The sequence below is a fragment of the Cyphellophora attinorum genome (genome assembly GCF_001299255.1).
Source record: "Cyphellophora attinorum strain CBS 131958 chromosome Unknown Contig5, whole genome shotgun sequence".
Lineage (NCBI taxonomy): Eukaryota > Fungi > Ascomycota > Eurotiomycetes > Chaetothyriales > Cyphellophoraceae > Cyphellophora > Cyphellophora attinorum.
In genome coordinates, this window is record NW_017253233.1 from 624,679 (window position 1) to 648,732 (window position 24,054).

General features: G+C 53.8%; 9 protein-coding genes across 9 annotated transcripts; 5 read left to right on the forward strand and 4 right to left on the reverse strand.

The window, feature by feature from the left end:
• Nucleotides 1-361: 361 nt before the first annotated feature.
• On the reverse strand, nucleotides 362-2,092 carry AB675_6893 (uncharacterized protein; the record flags this gene model as incomplete). The annotated part of the gene is made up of 5 exons (XM_018147217.1): nucleotides 362-396; nucleotides 557-755; nucleotides 844-902; nucleotides 955-1,243; nucleotides 1,853-2,092. The coding sequence occupies 5 exons, from the start codon at nucleotides 2,090-2,092 to the stop codon at nucleotides 362-364; spliced, it is 822 nt and encodes a 273-aa protein (XP_018003331.1).
• A 468-nt stretch (nucleotides 2,093-2,560) lies between these two features.
• On the forward strand, nucleotides 2,561-3,472 carry AB675_6894 (uncharacterized protein; the record flags this gene model as incomplete). The annotated part of the gene is made up of 1 exon (XM_018147218.1): nucleotides 2,561-3,472. One exon carries the CDS (start codon nucleotides 2,561-2,563, stop codon nucleotides 3,470-3,472), a length of 912 nt encoding a protein of 303 aa, XP_018003463.1.
• Nucleotides 3,473-5,348: 1,876 nt separating this feature from the next.
• On the forward strand, nucleotides 5,349-6,398 carry AB675_6895 (putative 4-hydroxy-2-oxoglutarate aldolase, mitochondrial; the record flags this gene model as incomplete). Its single annotated transcript, XM_018147219.1, has 1 exon — nucleotides 5,349-6,398. One exon carries the CDS (start codon nucleotides 5,349-5,351, stop codon nucleotides 6,396-6,398), a length of 1,050 nt encoding a protein of 349 aa, XP_018003526.1.
• A 364-nt stretch (nucleotides 6,399-6,762) lies between these two features.
• AB675_6896 (Transcriptional activator protein DAL81) lies at nucleotides 6,763-8,631 on the forward strand (the record flags this gene model as incomplete). Its single annotated transcript, XM_018147220.1, has 1 exon — nucleotides 6,763-8,631. The coding sequence occupies one exon, from the start codon at nucleotides 6,763-6,765 to the stop codon at nucleotides 8,629-8,631; it is 1,869 nt and encodes a 622-aa protein (XP_018003583.1).
• A 140-nt stretch (nucleotides 8,632-8,771) lies between these two features.
• AB675_6897 (Alpha-ketoglutarate-dependent sulfonate dioxygenase) lies at nucleotides 8,772-9,949 on the reverse strand (the record flags this gene model as incomplete). The annotated part of the gene is made up of 3 exons (XM_018147221.1): nucleotides 8,772-9,281; nucleotides 9,328-9,845; nucleotides 9,892-9,949. The coding sequence occupies 3 exons, from the start codon at nucleotides 9,947-9,949 to the stop codon at nucleotides 8,772-8,774; spliced, it is 1,086 nt and encodes a 361-aa protein (XP_018003134.1).
• A 666-nt stretch (nucleotides 9,950-10,615) lies between these two features.
• AB675_6898 (putative transporter) lies at nucleotides 10,616-11,827 on the forward strand (the record flags this gene model as incomplete). Its single annotated transcript, XM_018147222.1, has 4 exons — nucleotides 10,616-10,849; nucleotides 10,902-11,074; nucleotides 11,148-11,363; nucleotides 11,416-11,827. The coding sequence occupies 4 exons, from the start codon at nucleotides 10,616-10,618 to the stop codon at nucleotides 11,825-11,827; spliced, it is 1,035 nt and encodes a 344-aa protein (XP_018003397.1).
• Nucleotides 11,828-13,911: 2,084 nt separating this feature from the next.
• Nucleotides 13,912-16,212, forward strand: AB675_6899 (uncharacterized protein; the record flags this gene model as incomplete). Its single annotated transcript, XM_018147223.1, has 1 exon — nucleotides 13,912-16,212. The coding sequence occupies one exon, from the start codon at nucleotides 13,912-13,914 to the stop codon at nucleotides 16,210-16,212; it is 2,301 nt and encodes a 766-aa protein (XP_018003580.1).
• Nucleotides 16,213-18,120: 1,908 nt separating this feature from the next.
• Nucleotides 18,121-21,991, reverse strand: AB675_6901 (MAP-homologous protein 1; the record flags this gene model as incomplete). The annotated part of the gene is made up of 3 exons (XM_018147226.1): nucleotides 18,121-18,761; nucleotides 18,815-21,874; nucleotides 21,928-21,991. The coding sequence occupies 3 exons, from the start codon at nucleotides 21,989-21,991 to the stop codon at nucleotides 18,121-18,123; spliced, it is 3,765 nt and encodes a 1,254-aa protein (XP_018003479.1).
• Nucleotides 21,992-22,831: 840 nt separating this feature from the next.
• Nucleotides 22,832-23,841, reverse strand: AB675_6902 (60S ribosomal protein L5; the record flags this gene model as incomplete). Its single annotated transcript, XM_018147227.1, has 3 exons — nucleotides 22,832-23,653; nucleotides 23,709-23,772; nucleotides 23,825-23,841. The coding sequence occupies 3 exons, from the start codon at nucleotides 23,839-23,841 to the stop codon at nucleotides 22,832-22,834; spliced, it is 903 nt and encodes a 300-aa protein (XP_018003571.1).
• Between the last annotated feature and the right edge of the window lie 213 nt (nucleotides 23,842-24,054).

Sequence of the window (24,054 nt, forward strand, 5' to 3'; positions counted from 1 at the left end):
GAGAATTGATGCAGTGTAGCGACCTTTTCTAAACGTGCAATCCAGTAGCACTCTTCAACCTCAACCTCCAGTGAAGAATGGTGGTCAGTCTGAGGCAAGTTTGATCAGGCCATAGTCCCTGTCAAGCCAGCTCGACTCACCCAGGCCAACCGTGCTGGACAGATAGAAGTTCGATTTGCCTCAAACAGGCATGCCACCTTCCTCTCGGGATATTCAGTCACCAAGGCAACTTCACTTCACCTGCAAATAATATGCACCTTAAACTTGTCTGGGTGAGAAGGCAGTCTAGCAAGTGCCCCTGTGTTGCTGGATAGATAGAAGTGCTCAAACAGCAAGGCAGGTTTCCTTTCTTGACTGCTTCCTACTTACTCTCCTTGACGATCGAAGCGATTGCTTCTGCGAATCTGATTAGCCTTGTCTCGGGAATAGGGCGTATGCTCAAAGGTAGGATCGTAAGATTAATGAGAGCAGCGTCTCTGTCAAATCGAAACATATGCTCGAGCAGTACTTCAATGCAACGCTCGTTTCCGATTGCAAATTTGACCATGGGACTTACTCTCGTACTCTTCCACGTCTCGGGCTCCCACCAAGGTGATGTCTCTTCGCTTGCCCTCGAAGATGATGTAGGGTACAGAATCGACCCCATTGCCGGCTTGCTCACGCATTGAATTCTTGAGATCCATGAGGCCTTCGTCGTGATCGGCGATGTATGCTTTCGCTTCGGCCTCAGGGACGCCAGCATCGGTGGCCGCTTTCTATCGACTGTCAGTAAACACGGCACGCACGACCATATGAGGACCTCCGATAATGCTGTTGTCTACGAGCAATGGAATTGCAACATACCAACAACGTCTCGTCAGCCGATGGATGCTTCTCGTTCTCGAAATACTGAGCATACAGCGCTGCTCAACGTCAGCAACGCAGCCTCTTACCATTCCAGAAATCATCTCATACAATTTATCATCTTATCCGCGGTCTCTGGCCCTTTTTCCTCCTGGAAATGCTGTATCACGCGATGCGCATCCATGGTGTTTGCGATCGTGCCACCAAACTTGTACTTGATGCCCGCACTGTTACCGTATGCCGTCATAATCGCCTCGTATGTCTTCATCTTCAGCTGTGTGTCTCCATAGCGACTCTTCTTGAACCATTCCTGTTTCGGCTGGCCCTCTTTGGGCGCATCCGGATATAGTTGGTAGGGCTTGTACTGGACGGTGAATGAGACGGCGCTGGCGTCAGGGCCCTCTCGGTGTCGTCGAAGCGCTTGGCGAGTTAGCAGCAGATTGCAGATGCATATGTATGTCTTGCCCACCTTCGTCTAGTCTGCGGGCAGTGGCACGCCGTCAGACTGCCTGTTGTGTCATGGAACACAAGCGCAACTGCCATTAGAGACCTACCTCTTCTTTCCCAGGTATGTCCAAGGACAAATAGTATCCTGACACGTCAAATTTCGGCCTGAGAGCCTCAGATCGGTAGACCTACGAGAGTGAACGAAATAGTTGAATCGTACGTCATGTCTGCCGGTCGCACCTGCAATGCAGTGTGCCGCCTTCAAAATCCAGCTGGGACCGTTTATGCGTGAATTGGGAGCACGAAATCCAGGAAGTTGCAGTATCAGATGATTCTGCAATGTTGTGGCAGATGTTTCCCAGGGCGAGGTAAGAGCAACATCTTTCGTCTCGGACAACAGGCAAGCAACCCCTCACCTTCAACGTCACTCGTCCGGACACGATGTCTGCTTCTGACCGTCAGCGCGTCTGCCTTGTTTCCAGCGACATTGGCAATCAAAGGCCAGGACCTTGACAGCGTTTTGCCTTAAAAATCATGGCTGCCTCGTCGACGAGCAGGCCACTTCCTCGGGTGGCTCATCGTCATCATCGAGGAACAACAAGGCAGAAGATTTGTCCTCATTGGGCATGTCTGGGATTGCCGGCTCTCCTGATCTGCGAGCCGACGTTTCGCTTTGCACTGCCAGGTTTGGGAGTGCTCCAAACACACCGCACCGTCCGCGCTGCAGTGCCAGACCGATCTGGCCTGGACCTTGCACAGTTTTGTCAACATTGAGCGTTATTCGTGCTTGGCCGAGTTTCATGGTGACTACCCCAAGATCCCTCATTGGCGGGTGACCGTGACCTCCACAACACAAGTCTCCGCCTCCTTGCTCAGGGGTACATCCTTCCTTCGACGTCCGAAAACCTCACACAACGGTTGATGCTTGTTCCTGCGCAGAGCACATCACGGCGGATGCAGCATGTAACCTCTCGTACGGCCAGCTGGTCGGTGTCCACCAACATGCAGAAAGTACCTTTGCTCTCGCTGCACTCCTTTGTTAGTGGGCCACCCCTGGTCTACAACCGGTTCCGAGTACAGCCAGTCATGGCAAACAGCAAGCCGCCAACAATTACGTGCCGTTGTTTCTCGCAAGTCACAAATATATGAGGGCAGCCTCCTGAGGTTTGTAGCTTTCCCTCTCCCATCCAGAACTTCACTGTTCCTGTCAATCGTTCACAGCAGTCTCTCGTTTCATACTGCTTCAATCTCCTTCGACTATCTAATCAAGATGCACGCCAAGTATCTTCTTGCTCTTGCCGCCGTCGTCGTTGCGTCGCCAACAGGATGGACTGACTCGAGCTCGGGCGGCGGCGGTGGTGGTCCACCTTCAGTTGGAGGTGGCTATGGTGGTGGCCCGAAGGGCAATGGCGGCGGTCACGGTGGCGCCGGCGGTCCCCCAGGTGGCGGCTCAGGAGGTCCTAAGGGACCATGGGGCGGCAAAGACCAGACTCCTGGCGGAGGTCAAGGTGGTGGTAGTGGCTGGGGCGACCATAGTGGCCCATCGTCGCCTCCTGGAGGTGGCCAGGGCCCTCCTTCTGGACCCAAGCCTCCCACTGGCGGCGAGCAACCTCCTTCTCCATCTTCACCACCCGTTGGCGGTGGTTCAGGATGGGGCGATGCATCGCCACCCTCGACACCCTCTTCGCCTCCTTCTCCACCATCTCCTCCCTCTCCTCCAGTTGGTGGCGAAACTCCACCGGCTCCGCCATCCCCACCAAAGCCACCCGTTGGCGGAGGTCAAGGCTGGGGCGACCAGAGCTCCATCTCGATCTCGACTACCTGCACTGAGACCACACCAACGCCTGCACCCGCGACAGAGACCAAGTGGGGCGACGTTCCCAGCGTTCCCGTTGCGCCTCCTGCACCGTCAACACCAGTCACCGGCGGATGGCAAGACGTTACGCCTCCACCACCGCCGCCTCCAGCAGTGACACCTCCTCCTGCGCCTCCTGCGCCTCCTGCAACAACACCGCCGCCGGCGCCGCCTGCCCAGACGACGCCTCCTGCGCCTTCTGTGGCGAAGCCATCTACGCCTGTGCCGGTCGTCTCAACGTTCACCGGCGGCGCAGCCATGCCTACTGCCGCCGCGCAGAATGTGCTCGGTGCCGGACTGGCTCTTGTGGCTGTTGCCCTCTTCTAGAGTCCCCTACCCTGGGAGCTCAGGATGTATCCCACCTCAAAGTGATACATTCTTTTCAATTCACCTATTCAGCATTTTCCTTCCTGTTGTCAGGCACTCCGAAGAGAGTGAAAAAGAGAAAAGGGCTAATGTCTTTATGTGACACATGAACTTGTACATTGTCTAGGAGGAAGAGGGAAGCATGCCCCTGTTTAGGGTGTCGTTGCATTAACGCATAGGAAAATTGGGAATTACTCGGTCCATAGGCATCAACATAGAATACACAGACGTGCACTACAGTCCTCTGCAGTCCACGCTTTAAGTACATTCAGCAGAGTGAACATCGCTTCGTCAAACCATGATTGGTGGTTTCCCACGGCTGCAATATGCTCATGCTATTATTGCTGCTCCCACATTGCAAGTATGATGATCGCGAAATCGATCATGCCTACCACAATTCCTGTTCCGTAAAGCCTTTCCAAGATCCTTACCTGGTCTTTCCGATTTCACAACAAACACCAGAAATCCCAACAGTCATTCACCTCCCCGATCAGTGCAACGCCAACCGCCCTTGCGCCATCCTCGGCAACCGTTGACTGCACATTCGGATCCTGAAACCACGCTCATGCAGGAACAGTCCCTTAGCGGCGATCGTGGGTGGAGATTCCGAGGAGGAGACGAGAGCTTAAATTTTTGTGCCTGAATTCTGCATGAACCCCTTTTCTTTGCCTACGGTTTTCACGCTGGTGTACGACGTAGCTTTCGCACGAACGTCTTTGTATATCGGAGAACTGCTGCAGTCATGCCGGCTCCATGACCTTCTCGCTGACGGGCCGCAAGATCGGGCGGGGAGGGAGAATCTAGTCTAGAGCAAGGCCTGCATCGCGCGGACGGAAATGGCGTTGCGCAGTGCTGCTCCGAGGGCCTGCGTAGGCCACATCATGGAACGGCATCGCAAAGTCTGCCTCATCGACGATGCGATCGTAGCATCATGATTATAGGACCGAAGTAGGCTGAATATTTTGCTTCTCAGCCCGGGCGGCTGGTTATTCCGTTCAGGCCAATTGTCCGGCTCTTGGGTAAGCGGCGAAGAGTTCACGCTGCGAATTGGGCGCGTCGTCGATGCTGTGACAGCAGCCTCCGTATTCTACAGACGGTGGCACCTCAAGCTCAGCAATTGATATGATATGGTGGGGATAGCCTCAACTAGTGCTCCTCCGGGCCTCGTTGGTCTCTTATTCACCGCCCATATACCTACATGGTCAGTCCCGATGGTTTGTCGTCACCATGCCTGCCCGCCAACGAGGGTGTTCCGCCATGCAAGAATGATTGTCCGAGTCTTCTGTGCTTTCTACCAAGCTTCTGGGCATGCGACGAAAGATTTTCGTCATTCGGCGTCTTGATACTGTTCAAAACGACGCCGGCTAGCGCTCTATCTGTTTGTCTGCCTTCCTCTTTCTCCTGGCAACTCTCATTCTCTGCGCGGGCCATGGGTGCCAATACTGGCCCTTGTGGCAATGCGGCGTTGTCTCGGGCCCGCGTCACTATCTATCGACCGTTAATTGTGGCCGTGCCAAGGGGTGCGGCGATGCACCATTTTTTTAGAGTTGCCCGCGCGGCCAAGTGGTGAGATCCGCGCTGGGATACTCTGCCGCTTGCGCGCCTTGGGAGCATGGCCAGTAGGTACTCAGAAGATGCACTATAGACTTCTGTGGGACGAGTGCCTGAACGACGAATGGCCTAGTCTTCGCCGCAAAGCCAGTGCGAGGGAGTAACAGAACTCACGCCCCACCACTTCGTTGTACGCGGAAGAAGCACATTGTCCTCCCACATAGATCATTGTAGGTAGCAAGCGTTCCTATCGTCGACATTTAGCTGCATCACCGAAGACCAAGCCATGCGTCCTCTCCCGCCAGGCATATACACACCCTTGCCGACATTCTTCGACGACCAGGAGGAGCTTGATCTTGCAAGCTTCCGAAAACATGTCGCATTCATTGCGGAGGCAGGGACTGTGCCCGTCATTGCAGGGTCCATGGGTGAAGCATGTCATCTAGAAGCTTGGGAGCGAGACGTGCTTGTCAGATCAGCGCGGGAAGTGCTAGATCAGAATCCTGCCACAAGTGATGTCCCGATTGTTGTTGGTGTGGGAAGTCCATCGACTCGTGAGACGGTGAAACTCGCAATAGGAGCCGCCGCAGCTGGAGCCGACTTCGTCATGGTTATACCACCTGGTTACTATGGCAGTGTTCTGAGGCAGGATAACATGCTTGCAGTTAAGAGGTACATGGTCGATGTTAGCAATGCATCGCCCTCACCTGTTATTGTCTATAACTTCCCGGCGTTGGCTGGTGGTATCGACATCACGTCAGAATTGGTCGTCGAGATGGTGAAAGATGGGCCAAACATCTGTGGCATTAAGCTGACCTGTGCCGATGTGGCGAAGCTGTCACGCATCGACGCTGTCATGCGCGATGCAGACTTCCAGCAAGATTATCCTCGCCGCTTCCACGGGACAGCAGAGGGGCGTGAAGCGATACCATACTTCAGCGCCATTGACGGCTTTATCGACATACTCCTTCCCAGCGTCAGTGTTGGGGCTGTTGGAGCTATCAGTGGTCTGCCCAATATAGCTCCGAGAGTATGTGTGAAGTTGTGGAACTTGTGCGAGGAGTCTAAAATGTCGAGCGGTAAGCGAGAAGAGGCTCGGAGGCTGCAAGACGTTATTAACGCTGCCGATTACGTTGTGAAGCCAGTTGGAGTCTCTGGTATGAAGTATCTCTTATCGAAGCAATTCGGGTACGGCGCGTCACCGAGGAGACCGTTGTTGCCTTACGACGTGCCATCGGCGCAGCGAGCAGAACGGCTGCTGAAAGATCCTGGCCTGGCGAAGGTTCTGGAGCTTGAACGGCGTTTATGTAGTAGCATCGAAGATGCTAAGCTGTAGCGTGCCCTACGCACCATGACGAGATTGACATTGGAGTCGGTCTTTTTATCGCGTCATTTGAAATCGCGTGTAACTCAGCCCGTGCCTACTGAATACGAACTTCCGTGCAACTATCGTCATGAAGGATGAGGTAGATACGCCGCTCTCACCTGGTAGGGCTTACAAGTCGCGAAAGAAAAGACCTTGCGATGGCTGCCGTCGGCGGAAGGTGGCCTGTGAGATGCCAAATGGGCCACCGTGCTCCCGCTGCCATCAACTCGGTCGCGCGTGCGAATTTAACGAAAAGCCTTCTCAAAGAAAGCGTCGTGTCGCAGGGTCTCCTCAACAACCTACGTCCTGGCGGTCACCTAGCTTGACGGACTTCATGGGACCATTCATGGGCTCGCATGAGATTGATGATCAAGTCGAAGAACCTCGGTGGTCAGACTTGTGGCCAACTGAAAATGAGATCAGTATACTGCCTGGTAGCGACTACGAGAATCTACGCCTTGTCCATCCCGAGACGGACTTCGATCCAACTCGAACGTCGCCGGGGCCAATAGATCACACTATTCAGCCATATGTGACCCGTTCCGAATCTGGCCAAATTTTTTCGCAGGTTCAAGAAGATCCTTCCACTACCAGTCTGGAGAATTTGTCAAACGCGTTCTCTTTCTACATCGGTCCGACAGGTCCATCGGATGTGTCTCTTCTGAGTCAGCACGCGCATCTTGGACGGCTAGCCCCTGGCTTGTCCTTTCGCAAGGTCTCCGACGATCGCAAGGCCAAAAGCACCATATTCGGTATCACTGAGTACGAACTCATCGACACAGTAGAACCAAGTCCCGGTAAGAATGAAATCGAGACCGCCTGGAGGGAGCTTTGGAGCATAGTGGATCGCAGAACTGCTCTACAGCTGTACCGACTCTATTTCAGGTTCATCAATCCCTACTTCCCAGTCCTCGATTTGGTCGAGTCCACAGATGTATTGGACGGACTGAGTCTTGCCCTCATCGCCGGGATCTGCGCATCATCTGTTCCCTTCATGCTGTATGACGAGGAATTGTACGATGTTCTTCCTCGCCCTCCATCTCGCCCGCAGCTCTATCGGTTGTGCTGGCTGGGAATTACACAAGAGCTTCACGCACCGACCTTGGCCACGGTGCAGGCGTGCCTGATGCTCCAGCACCACTTGCCGGCCAACCCAGTGCTTTCCGATACAGCTTTCAAGTGGTCTCTGAACAGTATCACAGTGTCTGTCGCGCAAACCGTTGGACTACACCGCGACCCCTCGCAATGGACGCTCGTGCCACTCCAGGAGCGCCTTCTTCGCCAGCGGCTATGGTGGGCTGTGTGGACCATGGACCAGTGGCTTGCTTTGTCGCGGGGTATGCCTGCGCTGATCAACGATGAAGACGCAGATGTACCACATCTTCCCGTTCGGACAGGTTGCGAGCTGTCTGGAGCCGACTTAACAATCAACCATTTTGAGCGTCTCACACATCTGACTTTGATTCTCAACGACATTCGCACTACCTACTACACAGTGAGAGGCGAGTCAAGGACAGCAGAAGACTTGAGCATCTCCTTGGACGCGGCCAGAACGCTGCGGACAAGACTTCGCACTTGGCAAGAAACTCTCCCCGACAATCTCCGATCCTGGTCAAGATCATCTGGACGGGTGACTGGAGGAGATCGAGAGGCAGATCATCATCGACGATTGGACGGGAATGCTTCATTACATCTGTCGTACATTGTGGTCCACATGCTCTTATTCCGCGCCCTATTCAGACCTATAAAGCATTTGAGATCCTCCGGGCGTCCTCCCGGTATGTCTGATGATCGTGTCATGCGCGAGGGAGTCTCGGCGATCACCACAGGCTCGATATTCTGTGCCAGAGAGCTGGTGGACTTCCTCGAGAACTTAGACAGCCTCGTATGGAATGCCTTCTGGCACTGCTGGTCGCGACCTAACTTCGCGATGGCGGGCTTGTTCATGGTGGATCTATTGCTGGTACTCTCTCAACTTGGCAACTCTGACAGCTGTCAAATCACGGAATCAAGTGATAGCAATATTCACGCCGATGCTGCCTCCGAGGACGGGCTCAAGGAGCTCAAGCGACTGATAGAACGATGGCGATGGATCAATCGCGTATCGGCTAATGGTGCAGCCGGCGTAAAAGGCCTCACCACCCTTGGCCTGTTCAAGGTCGAGACGATTCTTGCCGAGCTAAGGCGATCTCAAACAGTGTGAGGAAATCACAGCAGTCGACCTTTCAGTCCACGATGACGGACACTATCTGATGTTCAAACAATGGCAGGGATGGACAGTGAAAGTATAGTCTCGAAGGCCATTGTGGGACTACGGCAGCCACACCAAATTCCTCGCACTGGCTAACAAAGATTCAACATCATTCTTCCCTCGTCTTTTTGGCATTCACCATCATCCTCCTCCACTTTGCTTGGTATAGGCACATTTGCCAGAGGCGTCAGCCTGAAGGCGTGGCGCCTTTGTCCGGGACTATAGTCCAGAGTCTGAGAATGCTGAGTACACCGCTGATCCCATACAACAATGGTGCCCGGCTCATATCGCACTCTGCAGGAGAAATCGGCCCCACGATTCACATGGTCGAAAAGAAACTTCAGCAAGTAGTCGGATTCTTCCTCATCCCACCCGACAATACTCTGTGTGTACGACGAGTTCACGAACAGACACTTTCTCTTGGTGACAGGATGTAGGGTGACCACAGGATGCACCGACTTTGTGATCGGCCGTCTGAGAACAGCTTGGTTCCCGTTGTCGCGAATCTCTCGCATGATGGGATTTGCGGTTGTGTGTATAGCCTTGAGGCCCTCCAGTCGCCCTCGGAATGATGGTGACAGACGATCGAAGGCTCGGCCCATCTGGATGCATTAGTACAGCTCTCTCGAATGCAACGGCAGTACTTACGTGCGAAATGATCGTGTCACCTCCCGGTCCAGGCGGTGACTCGAGCATGCAGAAGAATGTCAACCCGGGAGGCTGGGTTTCCGGCGACTGGTCGACGTGGAATTGAATCGGACTCTTCCTGGCCCAAGACTTGCGGATTCTCAGGTCATCCTCGGAGTCATACACGATGACAAACTCGACGGGACCATTCTTTGGATGCGGCATCCAACCGTGTCGGTGGAGAGGCCCGAAGTGCGAGGCTATCTTGCTTTGTTTCTCGAAACCAATGTCATTGAATTTCTGGTTTCGCAATACTACGCATCCGCGTTCTGCAGTAAACAAGGCCAATTCGTCGAGGCCAGCAGGCGAGAGCTCTGAGATCTGGACACCGTGAAGCTCTGTCCCACAATGTGGACTCAGGTCGAACTTGTTGGTCGCATCATGAAGCAGGTTGGGAAGTTCTGCATCAGCTCGGAATCCAGGATCATCGTGTTCGAAGGACCCTACGCCCTCGACTTTCTCGTCGGGGTCATAATGTGCTGAGAAGGTATTAGTAAGTTGAAGACAACAAGATCGAGTACTTACGGAGGTAGTCGGGGTACAGTGGCTCAACCCTGGGCTTAGTCTCTATGGGTGCAATCATGGTGTACGGTCAGATGGTGCTTGCTTCCTTCAGTGCGCTGTTTTTCTTGACCTTCAATTGAATTTATAGGTAGGTATACAGCGTGCGCGAAAATATGCGACAGGCCCACAGCCTGGCCGCACCATATTCGCGAGGCGAGGTGTGTTCCGTACAGCGCGAGCCTCTATGCTGCCCTCCATGTCGGCTAACGGAATCAACCCGAGCGACAGAGCGGCCAAGCAGAAAGAATGATACAGCCCGGCGCACACTCGGCGTGTGTGAAGCATTGACTTTGGCTATCTTAGATAACTGCGGTTGCCCGCTGTGGAGCGCGGCCAACCTCCACAACCCACAGCGGCATCCCACTCGCCACTTACAGACTGCGGAAAATCCATGGCCAAGGTAGGCACAAGCGAATCGGCTATCTTGGAGGTGTCCGCTCTACAGTATCCTACGAGTAGCAAGCGTATCTTTTTGCTATCAGAGTTATGATAAGTTGATAGTCGGTAACAGCGACTGCCCGCAAGCGTGCCAGCTTCGGACGACATGGTATGTAAGACGTCTTGATTCCTGCACATTGTCTTCCTACAACGGCTTCACCGCACCAAGACGTAAACCGTGAAGCACTCTATCTCTTCTCTGTCGCCAAGTCCTTAGAAGGGATCAAGTTCTGAGCGGAGGACAAGCATGGCCAAAGACGAGATCGACATTAATCAGCAGGCAGTCTCAACAGACCAAATCTCGCCGGTTGACCTGACGGCTGAAAACGCAGTTCAAGCGGTAAAGGCAGGACGTGCACAGGATGTCGACATCGCAGCGAAGTTCATTGCCGAGCACGGCCATGAGCTTCACGGGAACGACTACACCAAGGAGGAGGAAAAGCGAATGATCAAGAAAGTCGATTGGAGACTGGTTCCTATCGTGAGTCGCGACCCACTAAACATCGGAAGCATGTCTGACGGCAGCTGCAAAGCTCTTCGTGTGTGCAACTCTTTCAGGTCTTGACAAGACGGCCATATCAGCAGCAGCGATATATGACTTGAGGGAGGATCTGAACCTCACCGGTCAGCAGTATTCGTGGTGTGGATCCGCGCCTTTCTTTGGCGGGCTCTTGTTCATCGGCCCTGCCTCTTATTGTCTTCAAAGGTATGTACGCCTTCCATAACTACTGCCGCATCTGGTGGCATGCTCGTGGATCCGTTGTTGACAGAGGCAAAAGGTTTCCCGTCGTCGACTTCTTCGCGCTCAACGTCCTTTGCTGGGGTATCGCCGAGATATGCATGGCAGCATGTCATAATTTCGCAACGCTATTCATATGTCGCTTATTCTTAGGCGGCTTTGAAGCCTTGGTCATTCCGGCTGTGACCCTCCTTGTGTCTATGCATTACCGTCCCGAGGAGCAGCCACAGAGAAACGCCATCATTCTGAACGTCATGTGAGTGGCGATCTCCCGAACTCTGAGGGCCCGACACTAACGATGCTTACAGCGCACCAATCTGCAACGGGTTCATTGCTTGGCTGATATCTTATTATGATGGACCATTCCAGCCCTGGAAGATTATCTTCTTGACCTTGGGCTCCTTCACCATTATATGGGCATTTGTCGTTTATTTCTACCTTCCTAATAACCCTTTTCAGGCCAAGTGGCTGACGCCCCGCGAGAAGCTCATCCTCGTGCAGCGCAAAGCGTCCGATAATACTGGAATGGAGAACAAGGAATTCAAGCTGTCCCACATTCGCGAAGCAGCCCTTGACATCAAAACCTGGCTCATCTGGTTTACCATCATCGCACTGCAGGTGCCTAACGGTGGCCTCTCGACGTTCAACACGCTCATCATACAGGGATTGGGGTTCTCCAAACTTGAGACCTCCCTACTGGCGATGCTCCTGGCGCCATGAGCACGCTTTCTGGAATCGCATTGTCGTACCTCGCATCCAGAACACGACGCTACCGGACTATCATGATCTCCGTGGCTGTACTGCTGCCTCTGCTTGGCGCGGTCCTTTGCTATACGTTACCGAGGTCGAACCTTGCTGGACAGCTCGTCGGCCTCTACATTCTTTATACGTATTGGGCACCTTATGTTACATTGATATCAGTGTACCAAGCCAACATCGCGGGACATAGCAAGAAAACGTCACTGTATGGCTTCAATTTTGTGGCATGGACAACGGGAAACATAATCGGTCCGCAAACATTCCGCCAAAGTCAGGCCCCGGCATATGTTGGGGGAATTACGGCGATGATGGTCTGCTATGTTGCAGCGATGGCGCTGATTCTGACATATATGGTCGTTTGTCGTCTAGAAAACAGGAAGAGAGATCAAGAGGCCAATGCTCGTCGTCTCCCTGGAGGAGAACAGCCTCAGGGCGATAGTGAGGCTGGATCTGGAGGACCTGGCTCGGACAACGACTGGTTGGATCTCACAGACAAAGAGAACCGTAATTTCAGGTACACGACGTAAATGGGGGAGGTCGAATCTGGCATTGTGAGGGCATATAGCGTCACAGCTACACGGTCAAGTAGATACAGAAATGGGCAGTATAGTCACGTAAGAGGGCGCTGTCTGGAGTACTGTAGAGCGCATACTGAGAAAAATTTTGCGTCCGTCACTGGAAACATCGAGCCAGCAGTCCCGTCCTAGATGGTCGCAGAACGAGATGCGCTAGTCCACTGCACTCATCCATCTCCCGCGATTCTCTATGCAGACGCAGCGAGGGCTAAACTCGGGCATGGCATCGGCGTCGGAGCTCGTTGATGGCGGTATAAAGCTCAGCGATCCTTTGTAGTCCAGTGATACTCTGAAATTCAACAAGGAGTGACACTTGATAGAAGCGAAAAAATCAAAAACAATCAACAAACGGGATTCGCTAATGGTCACCCACTTAACTACTAACCGTTCGGCGTGTGGCTTGAATTGCCTGAGCGGACGGGAAGGCTTATTTTCCACACCCTGTGGTCGATTGCGAAATACAGGGAACACATATCAACATATATACCATACTACTAATCAGCGGGTAGGTAAAAGGGAACAATTTTTGTTGGTGCTCGAGGCCCAGGCTTGGCAGGTACACCGTGCCCATGCCTGGGTAAGGTCATTGGACGGAAACGACTGTTGGCAATTGGTCACCGCTCCTCGGCCACCATCGTGACTTCCGTCCCATGAATTCCGACTGCTGACCTCCTCGCCTTCCACTTATGTCTCCTTCGTTGTTCTACTCCATCTGACACAAATCTTTGCCAGCTATGACGCAGGACCATGGCCCGCTTCTGCACAGGCAGAAGTGGAAACAAGTGGATTTCTGGCATTTATGATTAGCCTGACCCATGGGCATGGGTCTATCGCAAGCGAAATTAGCCTGGAGTCGATCTGACCCTTTCTTCACCGCAAATGCGCATGTCTCCTCGAGGGCCGTCGCAGAATCATTGGACATCGACCGCGCCTTGCCACGGCAGACGGCAAAGCGCCACACGTTCGTGCCCGGGCTGTTGATTTGAACACGAACACGTTTACTGCATGGATGCTGTAGAAATCCCCGAACAACCCGGCATCCATGGTTTAGTCGAATTTCTTCTCACGACCACAGGCCCGAGTCATTGACAGTACCCCAAAGGTGAGCTTGTTGGCCAGAAGCAGCAGAAACAGGCATCTTCACTTCGCGTACGACTGTTGGCCTTTCCATGTTCATCCTTATGAGTTTTCTAGCTTCTGGCTCATCCCCACAATCCAACGGGACTGACAGGATCGACGAGGCCGGTACTAACAAAGTCGGTCTAGTCTCACGCTAAGCTCCCCAATACCCATGCCACTGGGTCGCCGGAGCATGGGTAAGAGAACCACGCGATTGTCGTGGGTCCTCAATCGAGTCGGCTCGATGTGGCTTGGTTGGGCCTGTGAAGGATAGACGCGCTGTCCGAGTGAAGTCAGAGACTTGTCTTCTTCCTGACGTGCTGTTGAGCTCACCCAAAATCAGCTATTGACATGTCTAGATCCAACAAGAGGGCAGGCCAACGTCTCATGCAAGACGATCCGCAGAGGCCTCCAGCTTCTCCGTCCACATCCTTCAGATCATTGGGACCATATCTCTCACGGAAGCTCAGCCGAAACAAGTTGAATAGTGACGCCTGTGAAGCAGGCGCACCGAGTCCTCAACGTTGCACAACGATCAAAGGAGAAGGAGAGAACATCCGCACGGTACTCCGGAGGGCTAGAAGCACAACGTGGTCCAACGATGCCTTGTCGAGACCGGGCCCAGCAACACCAAAGATCGATCGTGCCCCAAGAAAGCCGCCGCCTTACGCTGAAGCATACCGGCATGCTATTCTCCACGAAAAATTAGAGATTGCCTTGCCCACCCGCGAACTGAAGAGAACTGGCAGCTTTCTAGCGAGATACTCAAGAGCCATCTCACCTCCTACGGGCTCAGCGCTGTCCGAACCTGGCAGCCAGCAGCGCCGTCCCTCCTTGTCTGTTACAGTCGCAACAAAGATCATGATGCTGAGTGATGATGGATATATACTACAGTACAATACCGAAGGGCCGTCAAATCGCACGCCAGAAAGAATCCTGAAGCTTGGAGAAGAGTCGATTGCTGTGGCTAGTGATGAACTGCCAGGCAGACACTGGGTATTGAACGTGGTCAGCGACAGTCGCAACATCGATCTCGGCGTTGACAACTTGGTGTTATCACCTAATCTCTCCTCTTTATCGGTTCGGAACGGACAGAAACGGCCTCAACATGTGTCCGGTTGCCTGATCGCCTTCGCAGACGACAGCACATTCAACGAGTGGCTGGTGGCAGTACGTACTGAGATTGAGCGTCTAGGTGGATTGGAGTACGATCCCGATGCTCTCGCGGCCAGTTCGAAGCCAGTGCCATTCTCGGATCTGTACTCACCTGTGTTCCCTTCCGCGCCCTTTGTCCGGCCCTTTGATGCAGCTCGGCGATCGCCATTGCAGATGTCCCAGGTTGAGGACCCGCTGCTCTCGCGGTCAACAAGACGCTCGTCTCTGTACACCGATTCCGATACTGAACATCCGCCTCGTTCACCGGCCTATGACAGGGCTTCCACACCAAGTCGGAGCCACTCAAGCTCTGCAACCTCCGTCAGACGCGAAGACTACGCTGAATGGGACGAGACCGCCTCCACTCCAACAAAAGTGGGGTTCATGCCGCAAACAAAACGCTCCAGAAGACCAGAGCTCACGCCCATCATCGTTGAGCCTCTAGCTACGCAAGGTCTAGCATCCGATCGGTCCAGTCGGACATCGCTGATGCTCAGGACGCCAACGCTTGCGTCGGATGCCGTGCATCAGATGGCGGGTGCTTTTGAGAAACCACAAACTCCGTCAACTCCAGGAGCATCTTTCGGTCCGAATTTGGCGCCATTTGCATTGACATATATGCTGGAGCAGACAGTCGATGCCCCCCTCTCGCATGAGATCGTCCGTGCATCCACTCAAACGCCAAGCCCTCCGCCTCCACCGTACACACTCGCACCGCAGAGAAGGTCTAGTCAGAAGAGAGCGAAGGAAGCCATGGTCGAAGATGGAGCAGGTTTGGGTATCTCAGAGCTGACACAATCACCTAGTGGTCATCCGAGCCCTATATCGCCAGCAGCAGAGACGTCGATGCTGCAGCAAAACCGTCCCACAATACCGACTAGGCTCAGAAGGAAAGATGATGACGGCAGTATCTGGGTTCCTCCCGCCGCTCCGCTGCGGCGCGTCGCATCGACGACCAGGGCTGGCAGCAAATTCTTCCCAGTGATTCCAACGGACGACGGATATGGTCACGCAGAGCAAGGCACCCAGGATATGATCCCTGCACAAGCTCCCCGATCGGGTCCTATGCTGCAGTCTCCTTTCCGCGAGCCTGGAATTCTTCGCCAGCCGCGGAGCATGCCGCTTTTGACAGCGGCTAGCACGCCTTTCGCTCCTCCGCCAAACTGCCCGCTTCCAGCCGTGCCACCCACACCGCCCTCCAGCAGGCTTAACGATACTTGGCCGCTGATGCCCGCAGACCCTCTGCTGCCGTCGCTGCCTAACACTAAGCTGACAGACAGTTCGACAAGTGGGCATCGGACCCGGTCAACGACGAACAGAAGCCGCAGCAAACCGGAGCTGCCCACTTTGGACACTACTCGAGCAGCTCGCACTCGCGAATGGGTGTCGCCGCTCAGCTCGAACCCGCTGAGTCCAGCAGAGGTGAAGTTCGCGCGTCGGCTGAGCACTGTGAATGGATTTCCTGTTGTCAACACTGAGATCCTACCAGTCGATTGATAGATACGTTGATAGGAGATGAACGAATATCCTGCCAGGCGGGCTTCGTTGCAGTCAGGTGTCGAACACAGTGTGAAAATCGTGTAAGATGGGAACACTTTCTTCATTTGATTGATAAATCTCAATCCTTCAGATCGTGACCATAGAAGGCCCCCCGAATCTGGTAGAACGCCTTACGCCATGCTTTCGTGAATTTGAGGCTTCCTCGGATAGAGCCCGCCCCGTACCCGTTTTCGCGTTGTCCGCCGCTATGCAATACAATTTTCCGCATTCGCTCTTGAAGCCCGCCCTGGCTGTCGCTTGGGTCATCGCCAACCTAAGGAATTGGACCAGTGTCATCCAGCGGCAAATCCTTCAAATACGGCCATCCGCCTCCTCCTCGGGCTCCTGCTTCTCCCATCCCAGCAGCCGGCGCATGCACCGCACCTCGCCCTGCAAGCCAGCCACGACGGTATATTCCTCACACCACTCGTCTGTTCTCAGGCGATTGGCCGTCCTAATCATCTCTCTCACTTCCCAGTACTTAGCAGCCCACTCGTCCTTCTCCAGTCTTGACTGCAGATGATCGTCCTTTTCGGCCTGGAGGAGGTCATTGTAGCGGCGACGTTGGTCAAGGAAGCGTGACTCAACGGAATTGGCGTAGTTGCGGACGAGCTCAGTGGTGTTGCCCATGGCGTCTTCGTAGAGGGCGATGAGGGCGGTGTTCTCGGACTGTTCGTGGGCGTAGACGGAGTTAAGGGTTTGGGCTTTTGCGAGCTCGCGCTCGAGATGGAGGATTCTGGCTTCTGTTCAGTGGTTGCATCAGCTGATTGCCCTTTCATTTATGATCTCAGGGCGGGCACCAGACGGAAAGCTTACTGTCGGACTGCGTGCTTGCCTCAGTAGCCTCGACGGGATTGTGGTTTCCGTTAGTTGTGGTGGAGGTGCCGTTCTGGCGCATTGTCTCCGCAACCCTACTCAACTCTGCAGTTCGCACCCGATTCGCCTGCAACATCTTGCTCAGCTCCTGAATCTGCTCGTACAAGTAGTTCAAATCCTGCTGGTGACCGGCCGGTAGTGGGCTCGCGTAACTCGCTGCTCCTGCGCCATTGTTCATTGCGGCCGCGCTACCATTCGTGTACGAGCCTGCACCACCAGAGACAGAGGAGCTCTGAGACACGCTACCGGTGGACGAAGAGGAGGAAGGACGATTGCCGCCCGTGATAGGCAGTTCCATGTTGTTCGAGGAGGCAGAGGAAGTGGCCGACATGGCGCGGGGAGAGACAGTCGCGTTGTATGAGTTGTACGTGTTGGCGATGCCAAGCGGATCGTAGATTACGGTGACCGCGTCGTCCTCGTCCTCGTCTTCTTCGCAAATGTCGTAGAGGACGCGCAACGCCTCGTCGTTGTCGTCGGGAGTGCTCTGTAGTAGAGTAGAGTTGGGGTCAGTTCACAGGTTCAATGATCTGGGTTAGTACGGTGGAGGCTAAGCATGCAGATGCAGCTTCGGACCGATCCGTCTTTAGCGCCTTGGCTATACATAGAAGTAACATACTGTTCTCATGGTGAATCGTTCACTTTCAAAATCTACACTCACCTCCATGCTGCACTTGCATGCGTGCAGGATGGGAATTAAGGTGAGGTGTTGAATTTGGTCGGTATTGTGAGAAAATGACTTTCAAGTCATGCAGAATCAATTCCATCGAACTCGGGTAACTTGCTCGATTGAAGCGCTTCAGTCACGGCCACCATTGCTCGACGTTTTTCCAATGCTGCCTTCAAGGTCATTCGTGCTGTATAGGCACTCCTCTGTGCATATTGACTAACGATAGTGACGAGTCGATTCCATCCAGAGTCCGCCTCATGGTGATCATAACGCTCGGAACGCATACCAAATAAGACACACCGTCCCATCCTGGTTCCCATCTCTTACCCAGTTTCGCTCTGCCGCCGTCCACTATTAATCTGCGCGGCCATCTGGGCATCTCTGAAAATCTCAAATCCTTCCGGATCTTCCTTCTGCAAGAGCAGAAGCTCTCTTGCATTCAGACCCAAGCTCTTGAGTACCGAATCTGGTCCCTCTTCCCTGACCCTGTTCCTGATTTCTTCACCCTTGAAATCATCAAATCTCTTTCGCACATCATCCAGGTGCCGCTCGTCTAGCTCATCCGCATCTTCGGCTTCGAGCTCGCTCTGTCGAAGTACTTCACGGCGAACGCCCTGACCGAAACGGTGCATTCGGCCCTCTTCGTCTGTGTATGCTTTAGCAGCGAGTGATGTGTTGGAGTTGGTACGGGCCAGGTTGAAGGAATCGTCGCCGCGGGCGTCCTGGTCTTGATCGCCCGCCAGGTACTCTTCTCCAGAGGCTATCTGCTCTAGAGTGTTTGAGCCTACGCTGGCGGAGATGACGGCATCGTCGGCCAGTTGTGTTGCGTTAGCAGCTTCTCCGCCAGTCCTGTGATATTCGTTGATTGATGAAGATGGTATAGCAGGTACCTTAGTTTCGGGATACTCGTCCTCGAAGCGTTGTATGATGCGTTGTAACGTTTGGTCCAGGAAGAAAAGGCGACCTATTTCAGCTGTTAGCCATAAATCTCCATGGTCAGCAAAAGGGATGACCTACGAAATTTCTCGTCGTTGCCCGCTTTATCCTCCTTGATCAAGGCCGGCCGTAACCTCATCCTGATCTTTCTAGCACTCTCGCAGAGCTCAAGTGTGACGTTCCTAGGTTTCTTCGGAGTGACAGGCCTTTGAGAGATCTGTCGAGGTGTGCTTGTGCCGCTAGCCGACGGCGTAATGTTTCTCGATTGTGATCGACTCCCATCTCCGGTACCCAAACAAACACCAAGAGCCTTGACAATACCAGTGGAGGCAATGACATAATCCTCATCCGGTGCTGGGTCATCGGCATCGTGATTGCCTTCGACCCCGTCCATATGGCCAACAAGATGGAGCAGTACCTCGGGAGCGTCCTTGTTTGGAAGTGCCGGGTTCCTACCACCAATCTCGTCCAGTGCACTACGCTCCATGTTGCGCAGACTGTACGCAACGACTTGAGACGCCAATGCTTTGACAACTTCACTGCTATCCGAGCTTGGCACTTCCACCTCGATTGCCACAATCGTATGCGAGACGCGCACCGCGGTCATCAACGAAGCAAAGAAGGCACATGCCTCTTCTTGTGAGGATCCGTCCTTAGAGTTCATAGCGTGGACCAGGGCCTCGTTATCGAGAAGTGAAACGTGACACAGCGCCGGACAATCTGGTAGGACCTCCGCTAACGCAATGACATGATCTGGTGTTAGTCCCGCATTCGCTAGGTGGATGCGTTTCAGCGATGTCAATCGAGGAAGCATCTTCCTAAAGATGGGTATGGCATTGTTCTTCGCGGTGAAGAGCCCCTTGTTGCCAGACAGATCAATGAATTTGAGGTTTTTGAGACGAGCTGATGAGGCGAGTATGAGCTCAAGGTCCTTCGAGTCGAGGTTACAGGCCGCAAAGCTGATCGCGAAGAGCGGATTTTCTGCATCCAGCGCATCGGCGATATCAGGAATGTGACCATGTAGGTTGTTGCCGCCCAAGTCGAGTCCCTCGCAAATGTCTGAAACAACGTATTTCACAACGTGCTTTACACTTTCATCACTGCCAAGGCCATTGCCTGCCAGTCCCAAGCGTCGAATCTTACACTTGATCGAAGCGTCGACAATTTCGCCGACATTCGTGGATGAAAGCCCACAGTCGCTCAGGATTAGTTCCTCCAGTCGGTCACCAAGTCGATCCGAGATTGCTCTGGCGATGATAGCACAATAGTCCGGCCTTTTGCTTTGTGTTGAACTTGCACTTCCGTCTGCACCACTGCTGAGAGTCGAGGAACGTGACAGGTCACCGTTGCTCCTGGGAAATGGTATGCCTGATAGGTCTATTGCTTTCAAGGACTTCGAGATGTGCAGGAACAATGCAATGTACTTCCACCCAATGACCGTGATCTCTGGGTTGTGCTTCAGCGACAGCTTCTCGATGATTCCTAGTTGTTCCCGACCCGCTTTGCCAGTGACCCTGCTGTGAAGTCTTCGATTTATGCGTGCTTGCTCTGGTGATTTGCATCCTGCCAGGCCTGAAAGTATTATCCTGATTGCTTCGTCGTTTAAGTTGCAGTTGTCGAGCACGAGTTTTCGCACAGGAACAATGGCTAACCAGTCGCCAAAGGTCTGAATATCTGGCAGTTGCATCTCCGTCCCAGTCAGATCGATCACGGCTACCGTTCCGGGGGCCTCGGCAAGCGTAGCGGCAGGTTTCGAGATCTGTTCCTTGATGCGACTCATCACTGTCGTTTCCCGTAATTGGCAACACCTTTTGTAGATTCTCAGAGGATCCGTGGTCGGCGATGCACCGGTCTGCGGCGTAGCTATGCCTGGCGTACTCAGACCGGAATCAGTATCATCATCCTTAATGAGTTCCAAAGGCACAAGTCCGTTCGCTTCAGCGTGTTTTCGCTTGCGTTCACGGCGCTCTTTCCTTTCTGCTTCCGATCTTTTCTTTTTCTCCTTTTTTCGAGTTGTCCCAGGTTGTGATTCTGGTGATAATGACTCGCTCCCGAGTTCTGCTGACTTTTTCGATTCGCCTGAATTCGACCTTTTGATGTCGATGGGTGTCGTCGAATCTGATTTGTTGCCGGATTGCGTGCCGTTCGGCTCCTGGCTCTCATCCGGAGCGGTAGGTCCGTTTTTCAAGGCAGCTCCTTCGCCCTTCTCTTTATACTTTGCTTCGCTGGTATCCTTCTTTTCCGATGTAGCATTCTGTGATGCTTGCTTGTTTGATACTGGCAGCTTCGACCCACCCGCCGAGGACTCCTCTTCATCAGCCTGAGCCGCTCGTCCAGCTATCTCCACGTCAACACAGAATGCAACCCTTTTGAGCTTGTTCTGATCAAGCTCCGGTATCCTGATGCGCTCACGATTCTGATCGACGTTCATGACCTTCCGAGGGCAGATCGCTCCTGACGCCCCGCCTTTGCCCATAGTAGCATTGCTAGAGGAAGATAGACGACGAAGCGCACTTGACAGGAAGCCAGGCTGCTCGAGCTTCGTTTCCTTTCCCGCAGCGACGAGCACCGACTGGCGTCGCCCAGTGCTTTGCGGGACCACCACCTTTGGCTCTTCTTTAGCGTAGGGGTTGTTCTCCTTTCTGTCGAATGGATTTCCGGAAAAGGTGGGCTTGGGCGAGGGCTGAGGAGACGGTGTGACAGGTGGCTTCTGATTGTCGACTGACGACCCTCGTGAAGGTGTTGCATTTGACGAGCCAAACTTCGAGCTCAGACTGTTGATCCATGATGGCCTCCTGCCACTGCTCTCTTTCTTTAGACTACTCGTAAGCGACTTGTGGCCCTTCGTATCATCCGTACCGGGCGACTTCGCAAGGACAGGCCTCTGCTGAGTAGGCGTGCTCGTGCCATTGGCCTGCTTCGGTGGTTCTGGTTTCGTCTGTGCTGGTTTGGGTGCAGGTTGATCAGGTGCGATGTGTATCTCTGGTAACTTATTGTCCGGCTTATGGGTAGTCTCTACGGGTGACTGTGGTGGTGTGGGTTCTGTGTGGTTCACTGATGGTAAGGTGGGCGGAGATCGAGTACTTGTGTCGTCGCGCTCGTCAGTCTTCCCGTTCTGCTGCGACTGTGCATAATTGGCCTCTGCTCGGTGTTAGTCACGAGTCGCTGAGTCTTTTCATTGAAGGCTCTCTCACCCTTCTTGTGCAGTAGCCAGTCCACGTCCAGACCCGAGGTGCTGTTTCCGACAGCCGACGACATTGTCACAAGGTCGTCCTTGAGTCGCTGTCCTCGAAACGCCTGCCTGAGAGCACGTCCGCGTCGCAAATACTACAAGCGATCGCTGACAATAGCAGTCAAGCGGCAGTGAGGAGAAGTGGCGGGGTGGCTCCTCAATCGAGGTCTAGATGGTCATGCCGAACAGCTGCAGGCCAAATTTCGCGAAACGGCGGCGGACGGGCGAGTCGAACGCCTATGATGTAGGTCTTGGGGAAGGTCTTCCAATCACAGTGGGCTGCTCTTGCCGCGATCATATGGCCTCGGCGTGTTCGAGGGCCGCAGAGGATGGAGAGAAAGAAGTGTTCGAGCTCAACAGATCTACAAGCAGGACATGGTTCAAAATTGCAACACTCGGTGGCCGTCAGACACCCTTCTGCTGACACCTGCTGGATATTCATCGACTGACTTCTAGGGATGTGTCTAGGCCATTCATTGGGACCTCGAAGTGGAACTCCACGCTGAGATTTAGGTGCCACACGGCTGTCTGGCTGTGTAAGCAACGCCCGAGGCGAATTCTACGGAGCTTATGTCAGAGCCTACTCCAACGATGGAGCTTTCTGCGCCGTGATGATTCAGGCTGCCCAGCGCGCTGAGCAGCCTCATTGCTCGCCTTGCAAAGCTTCTTCAGAGCGTCAAGCCACAGCGCTCCTGCCCTGAAGAGGTATCAGACGTCCATTCAATCGTACTCCATTGCAGTTCTCTGCCGCTCTGGATGACGGCACCCTAGGAGCAACGCTTGCTCGGCACAGAACAAGAACTGACACGCTCCACAGAAGATGGATGAAGCAACTATGAAGGCATAGGCATGGACCAGAAGATCGCTTAAGAGGCAAGCTCAGAGATCTTCTCCTTGATGCGGCTGTCCTTCTCCTCCTTGGTGAGCTTAGCCTTCTTGTACTTCTTGCCCTCGGCCTTCCAGTACTCCTTGTCCTTCTTCTCGCCCTCATCGTCGTCCTTCTTGAAGGGATCTTCCCGAATAGCCTTGTGGGCTTCGGTGTAGATGTCCTCGATGCCATCAGCTTCAATGTCGTTTTCAATGTAGCCAGCGAACTGAGTCTTGTAGCGCTCCTCGTCGTCGTCCTGCAGGGTTTCCATGTACTCAGCGACGTGACCACCGAAGATGTACTTGCGGAGAGTGTCGGCATCGAGCTCCTTGGATTCGGGGTCGTAGCCGGGGAAGCGCTTCTCGTTGTGGGGGATGTAAAGACCACCGTCAGAAGCACCCTTCATGACACCGAAGATGCGGGCACCGGTCGAGGTGCGGTGCAGACCGACATCGAGGAAGGCCTTGAATGGTCGGCGGGCCTCATCGTCTTCACCAGCAGCCTCAGTCAAGGTGAACTCTCCATCTGGCTCCTCGACACCAGCAAAGTCCTCATCGAGTTCGAACTTCTTCAGGACGCGACGAGCCAACAGCAGACCGACTGCGTAGCCAGCAGACCAGTTGGTGAGACCGTGCTCGATGCCATATCTCTTCAGCTCGTGCGCATATGCAGCAGACACAACTTTGTCGCCGGTAAGCTCAGCAGTGACCAGCTGGCAGATGATGTCGCGGTTGGTGAATCGAACGACGAGACGGTACTTGGGTGCGTTGTACTTGTTCTTGGCTTGGGAAATGAGGCGCTTGCGAGCGTAGTAGTCAGTCTGCGTAATGTTAGTGCTATGCCTCGATCGCTGCCCGTTTCGCGGAATATCTGACCTTGCCGGACCGTCTGCGCTTGTACTTGGTCTGGAAGCGGGAGAAGTAGGGCGAGTTCTTGACGCTATTGAAAGCATTAGTCGCATTGAGCTTTTCTTCGTGGAGTGTGGGCTTACAGCTTGGTGAAAGGCATGATTGCGACTCAACCAGACTTCAGTCTTGAATATTCTGTTCAACTGTACCCCGAATCAGCATACTGCAGACCAACTCCGCAGGATAATGCAAAGACTCTCTCATACATTTTCGTGGCGATCCAGACAGTGCGCTTCGTGGCAAGGACTGTCGTGTTATCGCGGAAGTGGATGAAGAGCGAATTCGAGTTCGCTGGCTGCGCGTGAAACTTGAG